The sequence below is a fragment of the Folsomia candida genome, unplaced genomic scaffold, assembly GCF_002217175.1.
Source record: "Folsomia candida strain VU population unplaced genomic scaffold, ASM221717v1 Fcan01_Sc033, whole genome shotgun sequence".
NCBI lineage: Eukaryota > Metazoa > Arthropoda > Collembola > Entomobryomorpha > Isotomidae > Folsomia > Folsomia candida.
Genome location: NW_019091225.1, coordinates 354,726 through 375,399, shown reverse-complemented (window position 1 = coordinate 375,399; position 20,674 = coordinate 354,726). Strand labels below are relative to the sequence as shown.

General features: G+C 39.9%; 1 protein-coding gene across 4 annotated transcripts in view; it reads left to right on the top strand.

Annotated features, from left to right (window-relative positions):
• The window catches only part of LOC110860666, a 30,999-nt gene extending 11,187 nt beyond the window's left edge, over positions 1-19,812 (top strand). For 3 of the 4 annotated variants that reach the window (XM_022109757.2, XM_035860543.1, XM_035860544.1), the window contains exons 2-15: positions 550-757; positions 6,158-6,302; positions 6,510-6,580; positions 6,664-6,735; positions 6,807-6,913; positions 7,004-7,079; positions 7,961-8,239; positions 8,324-8,368; positions 11,956-12,223; positions 12,284-12,348; positions 12,772-12,852; positions 17,106-17,345; positions 18,021-18,410; positions 19,150-19,812. In XM_022109757.2, the coding sequence (XP_021965449.1) occupies positions 580-757; positions 6,158-6,302; positions 6,510-6,580; positions 6,664-6,735; positions 6,807-6,913; positions 7,004-7,079; positions 7,961-8,239; positions 8,324-8,368; positions 11,956-12,223; positions 12,284-12,348; positions 12,772-12,852; positions 17,106-17,345; positions 18,021-18,410; positions 19,150-19,247 (2,115 nt within the window). In that variant the 5' untranslated portion in view covers positions 550-579 and the 3' untranslated portion in view covers positions 19,248-19,812. Of the gene's footprint in view, positions 1-19; positions 119-549; positions 758-6,157; positions 6,303-6,509; positions 6,581-6,663; positions 6,736-6,806; positions 6,914-7,003; positions 7,080-7,960; positions 8,240-8,323; positions 8,369-11,955; positions 12,224-12,283; positions 12,349-12,771; positions 12,853-17,105; positions 17,346-18,020; positions 18,411-19,149 lie in introns of all 4 variants that reach the window. The other variant, XM_035860542.1, reaches the window with a different exon arrangement.
• The last annotated feature ends 862 nt before the right edge of the window (positions 19,813-20,674 follow it).

The window sequence follows — 20,674 nt, the reverse complement described above, 5'->3', positions numbered from 1 at the left end:
ATAAAGTCTCCTTGTGCAGAATAAATGGCTGCAGAAGAGGGGAAAAGGAAACTGGAGAGAGATTCACTTGTCGCACCGAGCCAGACATAAGCGAATTCTGATCGCTCTGCAAAATTGGGTAGGGTTCTGTCCAAATCTATTTAAAAAATTGTGCATGAAATTGTTTACGCGAAAGTCACAATTTAAAACGGGTTGTTCATACAAAAATTTTGTTTTTGTGTCTAGATTTTTAAATTCTGACTGTATACTTTCATGAGTTACATTTGACATTAATTTAAAATTTCGAAATTTTTTAAACCGAAAATTTGACCACATAACCCACATTTCTACCACAGACAACGATACCCTGTCTAATACACGCTCAGATTAGCTTTATCTTGCGGTTTCTCTCTCTCTCTCCTTGAACTTTTATTTCGCAGAAATTCCACTTGACATTTTACAATCAAACAGTCCTCCGTAATTCGCTCATGAAAAAATATGCAATTTTTTTACACAGTTCAAAGGAATTCAAACATGCTAAAAAAGATGTCTGGCTTTCTTTATCCACAGGTTTAATCAACCCCACGAAGAGTGTTTAAGATGCTGAGCAAAATGAGAAAGTCCCGTCAAATTTCACTCCTCTGGGTGATTTGGAGTGTGCTCGTGGTGAGCGAAAATGGCGAAACGCTCCTTTCCGATCCCAACTATGATGAATTGATGTCGGAACAATCAGCCTCAAATTTAGCGTTGAACGGAGGAGCCACGGCCGAAGCGAGAGGTAATTTTCTTCTCATATCAATTTTCTAAATGAAAAAAATCCCGAATTTTTTTATAAATTCGTCGTCGCCCCATAAATATAAAGTCATGATGTGATAAGCTTGAGATAATTTCCCCAACCACGCACGCATCCCATCCACCACGTCGTAAAGCAAGTAATGAAATTATGCCTGACTTTCACTCATCCGCAACAACTTTCGAATTGACAATACCGTCGAGTATTGTGTCCTGTAACTCATTTCAGTTGTTTGGAATCATGGCGAGATGGATGACGAAGGAACGAGGGTGGTTTTGTTACTCGATTTAAACTTTGTTTGCTGTCAACTTTTCCATGCTGCGTGTCGCACATGCATAAAATTTAATTCGGTGGTTGGTTGGTGGTCGGGAGAGTTTCAAAATATATTGTTCCATGTGTGTGTGTTGCGTTACACCAAATCATTTATCGTCGTGGGCAAATGAACATGACAAAATTATTGTTGTTGTATTGTGTGGGGGTGCTCGTCTTCTCCTTTCCAGATAATGTAATAAACAGGCTTAAACGAAGATAGGAAAGTGGCGTCATCCAGTAAAATGTAAAATAATACCACATGAAAATTATATATTTTTGACCTTAGGTCTTGTCCTCATTAGTTGGTCGGTGGTCAAAAATATTGACGGAATTGATTTCGTGGTGAAATTTCCTTTAAAAATTAAGGTTAAATTTAATTGTAGACCAGGCCCCCTGGCGCTGTGGGGGTGGTCTGATTGACCCCATTATCGAATTCGACAGAGGTCTAAAAATTAGAAGCGCCATGGCGAAAGCGGCGTTGGATTATGTTGCGGCGTCCTGGAGACATCCTGCCCACAAACGGACGGACAAAACGATCCAAATAAGCAGCTAACACCACTTCATAACGTTACATCATACACAGCTCCGAAAATTCCCTTCCGCCTCCCGCTTCGGTTCATCTATCTCCGCAAATTCAATTATCTGCAAGTAATCCCAGTCTGATTAAAGTTGAAAGGGACGCCTATATCTGCACCAGACCGGGGAATAGCTCATCTCTGTCGCTCTGTCTGTTTCATCTCTATCCCGTCATAATCATCATCGGTCTGGTGGTGCGGTGGGCATCGTGGTGGTTTTGGTTTTATATGCTGTTGCCCTTCCTCCCGTTCTTGCTGAGGTTTCCCTCAAAATTTTGGAAAACCGGTTTCAAATTCAACAACTCTCCCTGGAAATATTATTATTATGTACATCCTCTCTCTCTCCGTGCACTTTGTTGTAATGAGAATGGGCTGGTTGGCGTCGTCATTACGCTGTGGTTTCGTTCGTTTTGGGTGGAGAACGACGGAGGTGGAGGAGTGGAGAGAGATTGCAGATTGAGAAATTACAATTTTGATGAGAGAATTAAATAAGGGGAAGGTTAGACTCGAGGAAAATGGAGAAGTATTATCACTCAGATTTGGCTCACCTACTATTAAAAGATTCACTTTGATTATATCAAACTTTACTTTTTTGACGAAAAAGTTGAATCTAATTTAAATACAAATTTATTATTTCATTCCCCGTCTGCGCGCCAACCGAGGAGGATTTGCTCTTGCACGAGCTCTCCTAAATTTATTTATATTATATTAATTTTAACTAAATTTAATTGGTAATAACATTAATTTTAATTGGCAATGTGCGAAAATCGTTCTTTATCAAGCTGGTCAACTATTCCAGTCAAAATTTGTTTATTAATTCTTTATTTTAATGTGTTTTTTTACAATCTGAATTACCACGCGGCCTCTGTCCCTCACTCCTCGGTTGGTTGGGGAATCAAAAATTGGTTTGTATTTCAAAATTTAGTTGGTTTTTTGTGCATTTTTCCAACACAATTTATAATTTAAGTAAGTTATTAATTAAAATTTGTCAATTGGTTAAATATTGGATTATCTTATATGTATCTAAATTTTACAAACATTACTAGTGTTGGTATGCAACCAACATAGTCGCGCCAGTAGGTAGCGAGTTAGTTTTGTTTTGTTCATCTAGTTAAATTTATAATTTGACGTCGTTGACGGTAGTAGTAATGGCTTAAATAGGATGTAAGCTCACGAAAATAGGCTAGTGTGCTATGCTAAATTCATTTTTGTGCATTCCCTAGTACTAGTAAATGAGGATAATAAAGGCTATTATTATTATTATTATTATTATTATATTACATTTCCGCCCCTTTTTTAAGACTTGTTTTGCACCAAGTACATATTTTTCCATATTTTGCATAAGATGACCTTTTAATATACGCGATTACAACATTCTGACGGAGGGCAAGGTGTCCATAAAGAAACTCATTATTACCAACTCCCGTTTTTTCTACCTTGCTCAAAACTTCTTTTGAATTTCAATAAGCCAGTCTGCATCATGTCATTAATTTACTTGGAGAGTAGAGTGCCTCCACCAGAAAATTCTGTACGTGCCAAGTACAGCCGAGGTAATTGGGATGTTAGAAATCCAGCTTTTTGACAGGGATGGAAAAATGCGTAGAAATTAAAAAGGAAATGATCACATCTTGGTGGTTAGCTAACTAGGTGTAACTTTTAGTCGTGGGCGGATGGTGTTCACGAAAAGGCTTCTTCTTCTTCTCGAAAATTAGTGAAATGAAATTGAAAGCTAGTCATGAAAGGAATTAAGTAGTAGATACTTGGCGAATCCATTGGGTATATGTTCACTCCAAGTAGGGCAGAATTTGTGGGAGTATCAGGCTCAAAGTAGCAAGTGGTCAGTCGAATCAATCCTGGTTCGTTAAAAGAGAAATAAAAGAAGTACATTCAACACCCCGGGGGAACCATAACCATCCCGTCCTCCCCGATACCATCACAGGCAACGGATTAAGTTTACATATTATTCTCCTCGGATAGATTCTAGATTACGAGGAATAAGGCAGCTAGTTAGCTATTCAGAGAGAGAGTTGGATAAGTTGGACTGCTGGGCAGGGGTCGCGGAAGGGTGGGGACAGAGGGACAATTATTTGATCATCTGCCCATGTTATACAAACCCCTCCCTCCCTTGTCCTACAATGTTAATGTCCCCACGGCTTCCGCGGCTACTTCTGTTGGATCGGGCAGCTGAATGAAACTTTACCCATTCAATGAAAAGATTACACGATCGTGACAATCTACCTCATTAAATGAGGATTTTGTGTAATTGTCCACCACTGCCTGAAGTGGATTCTGGAAGCCGTCCAGTCCAGTTGCTTGATTGAAATGAAACCAGTCAAGGATTCAATTTACTAGAAAAGTTTTTGAAATTGGATGGTGCAAGTTTCAGAATTTTATTGAAATGAGCCAAAAACTTGGAGAGATAATGGAGAGAGAAAGTGACCAATTAGATAATTTGAACTTGAAGCTTATCGAATTTCAAGTTCGCTCTTTTTGTTGGATTGCATTTTCTGTATTATTTCCTAAAAAAAAGTGGTGATAGCTTTTTTCTATCCGGACAAAATGAAACTTGCTGTCAATCCGAGTAACAATGCCAAGTAATAAAGTTGTCACGATGTAATCCTTACTACTCTTGATCCGTCTTGCACACTCTTGAGCCCGACTGACACAAGGTCCGGATCGAGTTGGACAAGATAAGCCGAAATCAATAATAACAATACGAATCGTCTCTCTCATGATATATTTGCTTGGTAAAGATTATAGGACAAGAAAAAACATTTATTGCATTTTTATTGAAATGTCAAATAACGACAATTTTAAAAATTAGGACAGCCATGACATACATAATTATAATTTTCCAAGTTTTTCAATCATTTCCTCTGCGCTTTAAAAATATCTCTCGAGACATATATCTTGACTACTTAATTTTCAGGAAAGTTTCTTGCATCTTGTACCTTGTATACATGAGCAAGGAATACTTTATACCTTGTGCCTTATACTTCTTCAGTAAGTATCTTCATTTTTGTATCTTGTATCTTACCCACCCCACCCCTGATAAATATTTTCCTCCCATACATACGTGACAAAGTTTGAGTTTTCCCGATGCATTTATTGTTCCATCAAAAGAGAGAAGAAGGACCATCCCGTATCATCATTACGGACTCTAAGGCCAAGTTTAGTATTAAATTAGTGTGCGTGTGCTCCTACTTAATTACATTTGTTTCGCGAGTTTGTTGTATCACTGTCTCGTCCTTCCTTCCAGTCTACTTACACAGTCCCCTGTTCTCTACTCCCCAAGTTTTTCCCGTGCTGCTGTTCCACTGTTCTTATGTCTCATATGTCTTTCCAATTAAGCGAATTTCCTTGGTTTGCCTAACTATGTATGTATTTACCACGACGAGACGAAGAAAGTAACTCTGTGCCCGAGAGAGGAACTAATGGATGTCAAAGTTCTGTCGACCAAGTTGCCTGTCATTTTATATGTTGCGTTCGTACAAAATCGCCAGTGTTTCGTTTTCGAACCATCCAAAAGCGTCTAAAATGTCCAAAAGTGTCCATCTTTGGAAAATGGGGCAAAATGTTACAAATTCTTAATTAACGACTATTTTGCAAATCTATGCACAGATCTCCAATTAATTTGGAGCATTTTGGTTGGTGTACAATACCACGAAACTTGGAAAACTTTTGTTTTTGATGTTGTCTTATGGGAAACTAAAACAATTCTAAATCATGCGTATGTATTACACATTAAAATGCTCAAAATTAATGGGAGATTGAGATCACATAATTTACACGTCAACGGATATGAAACAATTCAATAATGAACTTTTTGCCCCATTTTCTATTTTGGACAGTTTTGGATATTTTGGAAGTCCGAAAATGGTTAAAACCGGTTTTGAACGCCTGTTTTTGCCAGTGATTAAAACCACCGCGAATCCCTGTCATGTCGACACAGACGACAGCGAGCAATGCATCCAACCAAGGAATCATAACAGGATTTGATTTGATGATAAAACTTGGACAGCAGCAGTCCAGTTTGCTTTTTCTTTGAAGTGGATGAGTGGACAGTGGTTGGAGTTGTTCGGACCCGAGACAAACTCGCCGTAATAATTTTATCACACAAAAACAAAGATTCCTTCTTAAGCGAAACGGAGCAGAGTGAGTAGACAGACATGTCATCATGTTGTCGATTTTGTCCTCGGACTGTGTGGGATTTGGATGCCAAAGTGGGAGGAATGAGACGATGTAATATGGGAGCTTTGTACTAGAAATGTCTCAATATGAGGATCTCAGGCTCGTAGGAGGATCAAAGAAGGAAATTGTTTTTCTACGAGGGAAGGATTATGTCAGACGTATTATTTTACAGGACTGGGATGACGTACATAATTGATTTACTGATGATAAAATAGGGCCATCTGATACATAAACTCAAGTCAAAAATTAATATATAAATAAGTCGAAATATCGAAATATTCAATCGAACTTATTTTTTTACCTCCAGCTTCCGGATGTCACTTTAAAGAATCATTCCGTGGATCTTGGTTCCAGTCTGGTATTCACCATGCGATTACAATTGCACGGGATGCAATTAGCACAAAAGGACACTGTGTTGAGAAGGAGAATGAGAAATACCTCATGTACAATAGGTAAAGGAATTGGACATACCAAATTAACAACATTTTTGAACAGTGGTCTCGGAAGCATGGGGACAATTATTCGATATCCTCATCATCTACCCATGTTATATAAACTACTCCCTCCCTCATCCTACAATGTTAATGTCCCCACAGTTTCCGCGGCCACTGTTTTTGAAATACTTGTCCAACTTTTCACACGAATTCTTTCTCCCACAGGCGTGAAAATTGCTACAGATGTCTCGTCTTCAGTGGGGAGAAGCACTACAACATACTCCAATTTAAAGAATGTAGGTTCAGTTCACACCTGTCAAAAGCATTGCATAATGTTTCTCACATCGTTTTAAATTTTATTCACCGACCACATTTACAGCATTCTGCATTCCAGAGAAGAGATCTCTGCGCGAAATTTGCTCAACAATCACGGGAGATGCGAATCTCTACAGTAAAAATAACTTCTTATTAAGACCTGTCTCATATTTGGGCTTGGTTTGCTAAAGTATTTTTTGTTCTTAGCAATGTTTCGGCTGGAAGCTGTCCCGATGGACTGTCCTTTTAAAGGTCACTTCACCGTGAGCTACAACCGGGGCCAAGGAGAATGTCACTCTCCCATCTCAAATATGGTACGTACTGATATTTCTTAATAACAAGAATCTCATCGAAATTGGAATCTTGTCCAGAATAGTTTCTCAGTAAGTATTTTCTTGTTTCAGGATTCTTGTACAAAGTCGTCCAGACTGGTTTTTAATTACCAATCTTGCCCAGATATTCCTGGCAGTGAAAGTTCGGGTATGTTGCAAGGCTTTCTTTAATTAATTTCCCTGTTTACGCAAATCTCGTGGAGTAGAAATGGAGAAGGAGAGGAGAAAAAGAAAGTTGAGGGAATTTTTGCCTTGGGATACATACACATTTTCCTCGCAGTGGAGTTGAGGAGACTACCTTTAAATTTTTCCTAGCATACGCATACATACATAGTTCAAGTCTTAATAGAACAAAAGTGCGTAACTCTAGTGTGTATTTATGTACATATACCACGATTTAAGAATTTTGGTAGAGTATCATCCAGTAATTGTTCCAGTCTTAATAGAGAAAAAGTGCATAGATTGAGAGTGCACAGTGGCCGCGGAAGAGTGGGAACAGAGGGGAAATTCGGTGGTTATTGCGGTTATTCGATGTCCCCATCGTCCGCCCAGATTATATAAACCCCTCCCTCCCCCATCCTACAATGTTAGTGTCCCCACATGTCCCCCACAGCTTCCGCGGCCACTGGGAGTGCATAGTATACCACGATTCGAGAATTTTGGTCGAGTACCATCCAGTAATTGTTCCTTCCAGCGGATGCCAATAATAAGCCTCGTTATTACGAAGGAAGGCCTTCACTTTAATATTCATCTTCTTCGCCTTCGTCATCTTCATCTCAACTTATTAAGCACCGAACAAAGTTATCTTTCCTTCCTTTCTCTTGAGACAAGGAGACCTCCCTCCTCGAGTTAATTTACGCATTGTGTGCGTACCCCAGACTGAGCTGCTACTTCTTCTTCTTGCTTATTATTTACTACTTTTGCCTGTTCTCTCTCTAGCAGAGAACATCAACTTGATTACTTGAGATGCAAAGAATGAGTTATTTCCCATTGTATTCTAATGTTTCGCTTATTTATTTATTCGCTCAGTTGAGGAACTCACCTGTTTAGCCAGTTGGAAGGAAGGGTCATCTCGCTACTTTCTGGGCTTGATTTCCTACACGCACCATGCCTCGTATGAAGAGAGGTTCCGATGTTTTGTGTACGAGAGGATCAAACATTTTGGACATTCGCATTCTTCAGGCAAATTCCACACCCATTCTCACAGCTTGGGCAGCAGCAGCAGCAGCTACAACAATAATAATAACGCGACTCCTACCGTGGATCAAGTTTATCGGGTAGCCCAGTCTGGAGATGCGTCTTGTAATGGTAGGAATATTGCACACCCACTTTTTTCACGTCACGTGCCGAAGAAATCTCTTCGATCTGAATTAATTCCACGTAATTTTGCAGGTCTTTCATCCATGGAGGGATCAAGGACGATGATACTGCGGAGAGGTGAGTGCGTTTTAAATTCAGTTAAAAATTATCATCCGTCAAATTCGCATCAATTTTCTGATGAATAACAACACCAAATTTTTAGCATGTGTATTTACCAAAAAATATGCAACAATTCTCCACCCCGTTTTAGTAAATAGTATGTATTTACATTCTTCTTTTATGCATTTTAATACGCACAATTGTGTCCTTATCATGTCATCTCGTTTGGATAAATGTCACCATAAAATTCCAAATTCTTCCTTTTATTCTCCTCTTTTTCTGATAATAACGTAACGAGAAAGAATGGAATGTTGTGAAATTATCTATGAGACCGTGGGACATGGAACAAATGTTGTTACTACTTTTTCCTGCCTAAACTGCATTTCCTGGTGAATTGTAAAAATGTTTCTTGTTGAGGGGATGATATTTAGGAGGATGGCAAGCAAGCAACATTATGTCGTTACTTTATTTTCAACACTTTTTTTCCATCTCCAAAACCACAATGTACAAATATGTATCCGCTACTGGTGGGTTTCCTCTTTTTAAGGGGGGAAAGTGCAGCATGTATTCATTCACCAACATGCGAGGGCGGAATGGAATTTCACAAAAGAATCTCAACTTCATTTTTTTTCACGTGGGATTATTTAGTTTTAGTTTTTTTTACTTCATTGAACATAAGTGGTTTACTTGCAAAAGAATGAGAAATTCTGTCTCATTTTAGTTTTGCGGGTTTGCCATGATTTTAGCGTCGATTAACAAAATTATCGAATACTTGCTGATAACAAACGTTAGTAGATAAAAATGATTTCCAGTAATTTACTGGCAGTAAATAATTTATTTACAAGTTATCAAAAATTCATTTTAAAATAAATTAAGTAGAAAAAATATTACACGCATTTTTTGTACTCTGGACCAGCCCAGAATCTCAATGTCTATGTTCTCACCAATCCCAAGTGACTTTTATGAAGAAAAACTGAACAAACTTTTTATTCTACGCAATCCAAGTTATGTATGTGATCTTGGAATGTGAAATTCTCCAGAGTCTCGGCCTCCCCCTTTTTCCGGAAGTATTTTTATTCCTTTTCTCTCTCCCATTTTACCCATTCCCTTAAAGCAGCCAGTCTTCGTCTTAAATAGTTGGCTGGTTGGTGTTGAGTGAGTAATGGGCAATTTCTCAGGTATCCATACATAGAAGATGGCTAACTTTTTGAAGAAAAACTTCACATCGTAATAATAATAGGACCGCCTCGCACTATTAACTCCCCATGAGATCATTTAGTTTGCAGTGAATTTTTTTGTCTCTCTCGAGCCTTGACTTAAAGGAGAGAAAGTTAGTCAGGAGAAAGGTTGAGTGAAAGTTGGGTTGAGGTTGCGGTGCTGCTGTTCGTCTTACAATAATAACTTTCTCCTGGTGGTTAGTGCGTATTTTTACTTTCTTATGACGGCTCGAGAATTCTTCCGGGAATGCTGAATTATGTTTGTTGGGTTAGAAGTCGTCGTCTCAAAGCTAAATTATCTCTCAGATTTTTTTCTGATTCGGGAGGAGAAAGGATCTCCGCAAATTGGGAAGGTTATGAAAAAAACATTTATGATGAGCTATCCCTCTTCCTCCAGAGTAGATTTCTGAGAAAAGTTTGCTGTCCGGGGTTTTAAAAGCATCTGCAACAATTAACGCCTTTTAAGAAACTTTTCACCTACAGAATCACCCACAATGTGCCCAAGGTGGCTGAGCTGACTAACTTTGGAAGGAGTGAAAGTGCAGACAAAATCTCAAAAATTAAGTTAGCTCGACTTTCTCTGCTCGTGGTTCCTACTTACAATGGAGGTATCCCAGCGTATGCTCTCATATTTTGAGCAAACTAGTGTCAGTCTATCACAAATTTAATTAATATGAAATTTGCAAAAGATACGATCTTCCAATTTTCAGGACGGAGATATTTGCATCCGAAGAGTAGAAAACGCGCAGTAAATTTAGAAAGTGTAAAATTAGTCACCTTTTTGTCGCGTTTTTCATCTTCGGAAGCAAATATCCCTTTCAAACCTTCGAGATCGGGCCTTTTCCAAATTTCATATCAAGTTCCGCCAGTTTGGTCAAAATCGGAGAGCACACGCTGGGAGATCTCCATTCTAAAAATAAGCAGAATACCCACCAGCAACGGATAGGTTAGTGGTGTTGCTTACCAAGTTAGAAAGCCGTCTGGCCTTTGTGTCCAAGACCTCCTCCATAAATCAGATAAATGCGAAGTTCACGTTCAAGAACGGCCAAAAAATGCAGCCTGTTTTTTTATCCGAGCCGACTTCAGCATGCACCATCACACCGAATTATATTTACTTTCCTTTACCACGTGCTTTCTCCACTGGAAATTCCACCAGTCAGCAGGATTCGTGGCATAATCAGACAACCAGCGCTGTGAGAAAAAAAATAAAGCAGGATTTATACATTCAAAGTGGTGGTGGCGACCAGAAAAAAATGGTGTAGGTGGGTGGGTGGGTGGTAATGCTACTGGAGAATTCAGGACTGCATGGAACAAAGATTTGGTGTAATATCTTATCTTTCTCCACCTATGTGAATTTTATTTCATTCTTTTCTCTCTCTCTCTCTTTCAAGTCTCTGAACGGGAATAAATTCAGATCCGGCCAGATTTTTTTCCACTTTCTCCATACTTTGGACCGAGTTTAGAGAAATTTCATGGGGCGGAAGGAGATCAAACGAGTTTTATATAAAGCTCGTTTTTATTTAGTGCATGAACTGCATTTCTCCCAGCTTTCTTTGGCCTTGTATGAGGCGAAAGAGTGACTGCTGCCGCTGTGATGGGTTGCAATTCACTTACAACATTTTAAGAACATTGGATTTTGATGGGACGATGATAAAGATGAGATGAGCTGGCTGGGAGTTAAGTGAGAGGAGACAGAGATGAGGGAAGAAAACGCCAAATGGCTTTTACAGTCTTGCGAGAAAGTACGTAGATTGATGTGGATAGCGAAAAGAGAAAGTTGTTAGGTGCACGTGTGGATGTGGAGGAGGAAAATTGTCCAGGGGGCAGAGAGACGAAGAACACGAGTAATAACGGTACAATCCTGTGCAGATCAATTTTTTAGGGGAAAATGTATTACAAGATGCGAGTGGGATTTGCATTATTAAGTATTTTGTTGCATTATTATCTACACTTGTCGGGTTTTAATGTGCTCATCTTTTTTTGGGGAAAAAGTTGACAACATGCCCAAATCAAATGTTTACAGTGTTTCGGATGAAAGTAACAACTTGCAAGAAATGACGGGAAGAAAGTGGTTTCTTGCAGGTATTTTGACCTGCAAGAAATGCACGGTGGGAGAAACTACGTCCCGACGCTGCGCTGTCCTTCATACCGCGCGTGTCTAGATGGCGTATATTTTTTGCACTTTCTCCCAGTTTCATGCACCTCGCATTTCTTGCATTTCTTACTTTTCTTACTTTGCAATTCAAGAAATGTAGCAAGAAACGAAGCACTGCTAATATTGTGCATTTTTCTTTCCGTACTATCGCTCGTGTTAAATGAGAAAATTTTCTTGTCGCGTGGCTAGTTGGTGAAAGCAGTCGAGAAAATACTTGATTTTTTTTTGTACAGTGCCTGCCGCCAAGCCGTGTCAGTTCCCCTCGTGGATCCAGGACCACTCCCACTGGCACACTCTCAACCAGGGGTCAACCTTCACGTTTCTCTCTGGAAATCTGCAGTACAGCAATTTTTCCGAGTTGGCTGGAACCGGGCCAAATTCTCTCGCTATGAATGCAATGTGCTATCAGGTGCTGGACACGACGACGAGTAGGGGACAAATGATGACCGATCCCGACTACGACCCCACCAACGTGGTCATCATCCACGCAACGTCGGAATGGTAGGGATGAATTTCTTGTAAAAACTGTCGTAAATTATCTCAAATTTTTATTTCATGCAGCAAAACGGGCTACGTTTGCACCGCATTTCACCAAAGAGATGACAATATAATGGAAATTCAGTTTGGTGAGTGAAAGTTTTTTTGGGGAAAGTTTTTTTCAAAATTCCTGCTATTTTTATCTGGTTATTTAGTTGTACCTTATTTTCCAAAATTCTCGACCCGCTGTTTTGTATTTTTATCTGGTTTTGATATCCCATGGAATTTCGACCTTGACAGCGTTTGTCTCATTATGTACCATTCCTGGATATCTTTTAAATTAATTTCGAATTCACCATGTCCGAATCTTACATAAAGTCCCGAATTCCATTCCTACTCTGCACACAATTTCTGTATGCACGTTCAACCGGACGAAATAGCACGTACATTCGATGCATTTCTCTCTCTCCATAAATACATACGTGCAGTTCCATCCTCTTCTTCCTGTCTCGTCCTTGCAGCACACCAGTAAATACGAAAATGTAAATGATTTGTGCACTTTAATTGAACAGGAAGCATGGCGAGGAGAGCGGAGGATGCCTGTCAAATATCAAACTTTAACTCGTCTGCGGAACCGTATGTCACTCTTGTTTGTAAGTTGTTTTGCCCTTATTTCACTTAATCTCGTTCCTGGCATTGATGTTAATTAGCTTTCGAGAATGCTTATCTACATCTACACGTACATGCACTCCATGTACCTAAATACTCGCATAGTCAATATAACATGGTGGGTTTGGTACGTTACATTAGCTTTTAAATGTCATTCTCTAAATACATATCCATCACACCATCAAAAGTCAACTACCTCTCGAGCATTTTGCTGGTGGTGGAAATGTCAAGAGCAAATGTAATATATTATTTTACACTCACATGTAAATACCACTCGCAAGTAAGTAATTTGTTAAAAGTTATAACAACATGTCGCAATTTAAGCAACCTTATCAATCATTTCTCTCATTTTATGCCTAAGAAGAAATTGCATGTTTTGTTAAATAAACTGAAAATCATGTCTCCTTTATGGAATGTTTTTTAGCTAGAATAATAAAGCACCACATTTCTTTCTTCCTTATTTCCATAAAATGTATACTTACGTAAAATTTAATTGGGCCCTCTTTTTCATTAAACTTATTATTATGTACACACCACACGTCCCTCTGGCGAAATGCATGTATGAAATGAAACTAGTCGGACAAAGAGAGGACGACGACGTGCTTCTTGAAAATATTTTTATGACATTTTAGATGATGAAGGCAGCGCATGAATTCCAGTTTAACCCGTTATTAGCATCTTAGCTGAGGAGAGCGATTCTCATTAAAAATTCACACAATGTTGCTGCCTGCTTAGAGGGGTGCAGTTAAGGAAGGAACGCTGAAGGCTCTGTCAGCACACACACACAGGTTTTCGAACTCGTTGGAAATGAAGCAATAAAATAAAGGCAAGAGACGTACGTGGCTGTCTTTTATCCGGGAGTGCGAGCATGTGTGTGTATGTGTGAGCCCAAGTTTTATTAGTGATCCCGAAATTTGAAACTAATAAAAAGTTGGGCTCTTATTACTTACGCTCGTTGCATTTTTATTTGTCCAGCGAGGGCTAGAGAGCGAGAGAGAGAGAGAAAATCAGGGAAATAGATGAGGTGGAAGAAACAAGAAAAGTGATAAGTATTCAGCCCACGAACGACAACCTTTTTGTTATCCACTCATTGAAGGATTAAGAGGAGGTGTAGTTGTACGTACGTACGTACGCTTAACTATTTGTTGTGTTTCTGGGTCATAAAATAATGCTCTGGTAGCAGTTAGCAGTTTGTTAGTGACGAGGGATGATAGCAGTGGCCGCGGAAGGGTGTGGGGACAGAGGAACAATGTCCCCATCATCTGCACATGTTAGATATATAACCCCCCTTCCTAATCCTACATTGCTAACGTCCCCAGATGTCCCCACAGCTTCCGCGGCCACTGGATGAAAGTTGGATAGAGAGCAACATATTTACTAACTAACAGCATTTCCTGATCGGCTGGCTACTTAGATTTGCTGGAAGGTTACACTTAATTGCGATCGTGTCCATAGTAGTAAATATGTAGTCGTCGTGAATGCATACATACTAGAAGAATGCACTCCGTCTCGAGTAGCACATATCTAGCTTGCTGCAATATGTGAGCAAATTAAGCCATAAAACTTAATGGAGACGTTGTAGCGAAGAATATTATGTGTGCTGAGCTGAATGAATGGGAAGGTTTGCACAAGAGATTTTTGTGTATAAAATAATGGAACAAGATTTCCTCCGAATTTTGGCCCGTCGGTATGTAAAAGGTGACATCATGTTTGCACTCTCAATTCTGTGCGAGCGTGAAGAAAATCAAGACATATTTAGTTTGGCAGAATGTTGCCAGTTAGTTTGCTTACTTACTTTTCCCTCTTGTGGTCTGGTCTGGTTGGTCTGGCGACTTTCTCCTTCTTCCTTCACCGCAATATATATTGTTGATCGCTGATCGTGTCCTGGTTTCGTTTGCTCAAAAGTATCCAAGATTTGAACAAGTCGGAACCCACATTCGGTTCAGGAGGCATTCTTTCCTTGAGTCTTTTTGGCCAGAACTGTTGACTTTTCCTGACTGGAGGCTTGCTTTGCTTGCGTTGTGTTGTCCCGGTCTCGATCCATACAAAATCCAAGCAATTGAGGAAGACGAAGAAGATTGTGGAGAATTGCAACTTGAGGAAGAAGAAAGTATCCCCGGTTTGCTACGTTTCCTGAATTTTAGCAGGCAAGAAAATAACCCTTCAGGGAAATGGGGATGGATGCAGCAGGAGCACCACCACCTCCGCTGCTGCTTTTGCAGAGGAAGCTGGAAACTAGGAAAGACAACGTCTGGAATTCTAATTCTGGAATGTCAGCCTCCAGCAAAAAGGACTCGAGAGTAGCAAAAGTCACAACCAACAGATCCGATAAAATATCACCAACAGTACATTCATTCAGCTTATGGCTGAATCTGTGCCTCGTGGTTTCCTCAACCCTTTTGACTTTCACTCAATAATAATCTCGCCTTCCCCACTTTAGCACTTTTAATGATTATCGCTCGATAAGGCACGGAGGAAAATGGATGGAGGATTAAAAGTTCAGTACTCAATTATTTTATGGGTTTCTCTACCAGCTCAAAGTCGAATTTTGATTGTCAACTGGATTCAAATTAATAAGTGGAGTGATGGAAATGATAAGGACTTGGTTAATTTATTGACGGCGGTGGTGATGATGACGATTTCCCTGCAGATATATTTAGGGAAGAAAGGAGAGGAGGAGAAGAGAGGATGGCTGATAAGCCAACTTTCTCTTTGTGAGAGTTTATTTGTTAAATTAGAATTGAAGGCTTGACGGAGAAAGTGAAAAATAATATAATTTCCTTTCTCGTTAGAAAGTCAGTCACTTATCCGACGAGATATCAAACTCTTCTTATTTGGTCTGTGGCGGTGGCGGCGAAGGTGTGAGTGTGAGTGGAGAAAGGCGATTAAATATTTGTGATTCAAAAGTCCTCGAGTAGTCGATCTCCAACTTTTTCGTTTAGCACTCACAACCAAAATCTAGGCAGTGGTAGATGAGGACTCAATAAGGTGCGATAGGTATGTACATATCTCACCCATCACCCAGCAGAGGTGGGGAAAATATTTTAGGAAAATACAGGATTTTGAGCTCAGTTCTACCCAGGGTTTGGATTTCCGGGGTTGTTACACCCACAAAAAGACGAAAATCTACATCGAGAAGGCACTAGTCCTACGAAAGTACAGGTTTTTGTTAAGAAAGTAACTTTTTATTGCTGTCAGGATACTTGATGTTTTTTAAATCGTGAAACCAATGTATTTTCGCGTACATTAGATTGCGTAGAAACTTTAAACCAAAACCCTAAAACTCCTAAATTGTCTTTTCAATTTTAGTTGTACAACACTACATAATTTAAAATTAAACCATTCCAGTATTTTAGTAAAAAGAAATCATGAAACATCAAAATTGTAAATAGTTGCAGTTTAACGTCATTTATTTAATTCACAAGAGAATTGCAATTACAAATTATATTAGATGTGGTGCCGGTCCAAACAAACATAATATGTCGTTTCATAGCATAATACTTTTCTGTAAAGTTCTATATATTACCGTTTAGTTTAAAACAGGCTTCTTGACTTGGTCGGAGAATCGAACTCGTTGCTCGGAGAGTAAGTGGGAATCTCCGACCAAGTCAAGAAGCCTGGTTTAAAATGTATTTTGACAGTGATAAAAAGTTAATTTCTTCACAAAACCTGCATTTTCATATGACTGCTTTATTCTCCACGTGGATTCTCATATTTTTGTGAGTGTAACACCCCCGGAAATTCAAACCATGGGCAAACCGGGGCTCAAAATCCTGCCTTTTTCCAAAGTATTTTGCCCACCCCTGCCACCCACCCAGCCAGTTAGGCAAACTTAGTCACCAGTCAAATGGTGAGTGCCGTGGTTTGGTTAGAGATTGAATGATTCCTCCTCCACCATCCGGCGGAGGAGCCTCGAGGGCTTTCACCATTTCAATTCTTTCCCAGTTTTAAAGCTTTTTCATGTAATCTGAAAATCTGCTGTGCGGTCTGGGCCGCTGGCAAACTGATTCTCGACTCGGGGAGAAAGTTGTGATGATTGCGATATGTTTTTATATTTACTCTTTCCACACGATTTAAGCCCAAAGTGGGTTACCAGCCAAACCAAACCAAACCAAGCCACATATTGGCCACCTTATGTATGCATTCTTCATATAGACTCACTCCGGATCTTTATTATTGCACGATTGCTGACGTATATGAGATTTCTTCAAGGTTTTTCTTCTTCCTTTATTTTTAGCCGCAACGCCCCAGAGGATCCAATGTCCCAATGTAGGTCACTTTGGGGTGACGGGGTTATCCTGGAATGGGAAACGAATTGGACCAGACTCCTGCCGAAATGAGGAGCGAGACGAAGAAGATGGCGAATCTAATGTGAAAAATAAGAGTCCCAATTCTCTCTCGGTGGGGTGCTCATCTCCGGAGTCGATGCAAATCCGGGCCAAATCTCAAATTTGTGATAATATGGACGTGTTTGCAGGTGAGAGAGTTGAAAAAAATGAGAAATTGTCTGATATGAGATACCTGTTTTTTCTGTGAGGGTATCATTAATCACATTCCTCGAGATCAGAGAGAAGGAATGTGACTTTGTGATAAAATCAAGAAAGAGAGTAATTGAACCCTAACAAGATTTTAAGGGGCTCCCTCCCCGCGTAAGGAACCAGTGGCCGCGGAAGCCGTGGGGACAGTAACATTGTAGGATAGGGGAGGCAGGGGTTTATACAAGATGGGCAGATGATGGGGAAATTTGTAAAGTTAAGACGACGCAAACCAAATAATAGCAAACTCGGAAATGTATTTGTTAACCAGATCAATCTGGTTGAGTATGTACATAACATCAAAATAATATAATTCAACAGATAACAGGGAATCAGTGGGTGCGCGGGCCGTGGGGACATCTGAGAAGTGGGGACATTAACATTGTAGGATAGGGGAGGGAGGGGTTCATACAACATGGGCAGATGATGTGGACTTCGAATAACCGTGGGGCCATTGTCCCTCTGTCCTTCCGCGGCCACTGTGCGTAACCATACTGTCCACACTACTGGTCCACATGGTCAGATTGGAGGAATGTTGATTAATGTTTACTCATTGCGCGCTTCCTTTTAGATACTTGTCGGTTATCTCATGCCATTTTATTTCATTTGTTCCTCAGACTACAACTGCCATGGTTGGTGGTCGGACGGGAAGAAGGGGATAACATACGTCGTGACGACTCGATCATCCTCTCACCAATCTCACCGACCACAACGACATTGTTTTGCTTTCCGAGATCTGTCCTGGCGTTGGTCTCCCCATAATGCGGAAAAGCAACGCGTCCGCTCCCACCCTTCTCGCCATGATTTCTCCACCAACGGCGATGATGATGATGGTGATGGCATGGAGGACGGAGACAATTTCGGTGGTCAACTAGATCCCACGAATGGTCGTAATAATAATAATGGAAAAGTCCAACTGCTCGAATTCTCCTCGTTCTCTGACTCATGCCAACGCAACGTGGATCTCGGACGGGAGGGAGATTTCGCTTTCAATTTGACCAAAATTGGTACGTAATGTCCACTACCTAAGGATTCTAATGCTTTTTTCACTTGATAATTCACCACCCCAAAGCACACACATACATAGTTGACAGCTCAGTAGGAAACTTGGTTTATCGTTGCTTTACAGTACACCACGCAGACGACGCATCTATCTCAAAATCTCCAAATCCAAGTTTTTCTTTACATTCTTTCTCCTCCAGTGAAAGCAAATTTGGCACAAAAAAGTTCAAAATTCTATTATCTGTATTCGTCCTGCCTGGGACGTCCCCTCCTTCGTAACATGTCACATCTGACCAATTCTATTCAATCCGCTTATGTTCGACCAGACCAGCCAGCAATGAAGCAATTTTTCTCACCCCTACCGATCAGATGGCAACTTTTTGACTTATTTGTATTTATTGAAACTAACAACGAGTAGTCCCCCATCCGGCACAATCTGTTTGCTTAGTAGGAGAGGTCCAAAGTCAAGTCAGCGTTGTCTTCGTAGTCAACCCTTCCGGGAATTCCTCGTCTGAAGGGAGGGAGTAGAAAAGTCAAAGAAAAATAGAGACGGGAATGTGGAGACGTGGACTGGACCGAGTTTAGTCCACTTTTATTTGTTTTTATACTGACGGACTGACTGACTAGAGGGAGAGAAGGACACAAATCCCAATATTTGGATAAGAGCATATGTCAACATCATGCTGCTCCCTCGCTTTAATCCCTTATCCACTCACTCACTCACTGGCTTATCTTATTTCACAGGTCACTGTTCCGACATCAACGCTGCACCTGATTCCAACCCGAATCATCTCATCCTCCTGATTTCGCTGACCCTCCTCCTCTTCTTGGGACATTTGTGAGTCATCTGCATACATACATCAAACAAAAGTCCCTATAAACACTGTTGAATGAATTGAATTACTGTACGTAACAATAATAAATACGATGCAATGTTGAGGTTGTTTTGTTAAGGTACATATTTAAGATTTATATCAGAGAATGTTGAATATTTCCATGTTTATATGTGCCGATTAATGAAAAAGATAAGGTATTTATATCCCCGGATAAGACAACAACAACAAAAACAATTACTTCAGAATGTTATGCAACATGACATGCTGCTCCGCTATCTTTCCTGAGTGACTTGCAAACTTTGGACAAGCACGAAATAATAATAAAGTGCAGAATCATCACCAGCATCACGACGGACTTGACTTCTTGAAACAGGGTAACAATCTCGAATAATAATTCCAGTTTAGAGTTTTAAATCATTGTGATAATAAAAATATACGTACGTATTAACATTTACATATTAATGCTAAAATAAGTAATGGATAATGTGTAAGTAGGAAAATTGTTGGAATATTGTTATACATACTTGAGGACACAGTTACTTAATAAAAAAAGTAATCCGATACAAGAAGACACCAAAAAAAGTTCTCTCTTATTTTAGTGGATAAGTGGAAAAATATTTAAATAAATGTGTGAGACAACTGCAGACGACCAAAAAGTCTGGAAAAGTTGGATAACGTCACCCACGTCATCACGTCACTGTGATGCACCCACCAACTATGCAGCTTATAAATAGGAGGAGAAAATGAGATTTACAAAAAAGAACTTGGATATAACGTATCATCATCATGTCATGTGATTCCTCTCATGCACAAAACATAAGCCCAGCTAAATTCTCACTGCTGCTGCTCCTGCCGTCAAAATTTTAAGCATGACCAGTTTCCATTCTGGAGACTTAAAACTTCAAAACTCAACTTTCTCTCCCCTCTTTTCACTACTCGCCGGTGGTGGTGGTGGTAGCCTAGCTGAACAGGAGCCAGGAGTGGATTTGCCCAGATACGAGACAGCTTTTATACTTACTTAATTTACACTTTATTTCACCTCGGTTAACTTGCATCCAACTTTCACTCGGGGACATGAGCAGAGCAGTGGATGGACGAGGACAAAGTTAAAAATTGAATTTAAATTGCCCCAAGTACTTTCTCTTCTACAGGGGAAAAGTTATACACCGGCATTATGTCATTATCCATGGTTGATGGTGTGCAAGTAGTCAAACTTTTGTGTACATGTATCGCATCTCTGGCTCCCCCTCATCCAAATATGGCATCTGTTTCGTCTATTTCCTCCCCCTAAATATTTTAAATCCCATGCACTACACCAAACTTTTCTCTAATTTAGACGAGTTCTGTTCTGATGTTTTCACTTTCACTTGGTTACAATCCTCATTACCTAAAATTTTGGGGAACAGAGTTCTTTGATGTCTGCATTGTTTGTT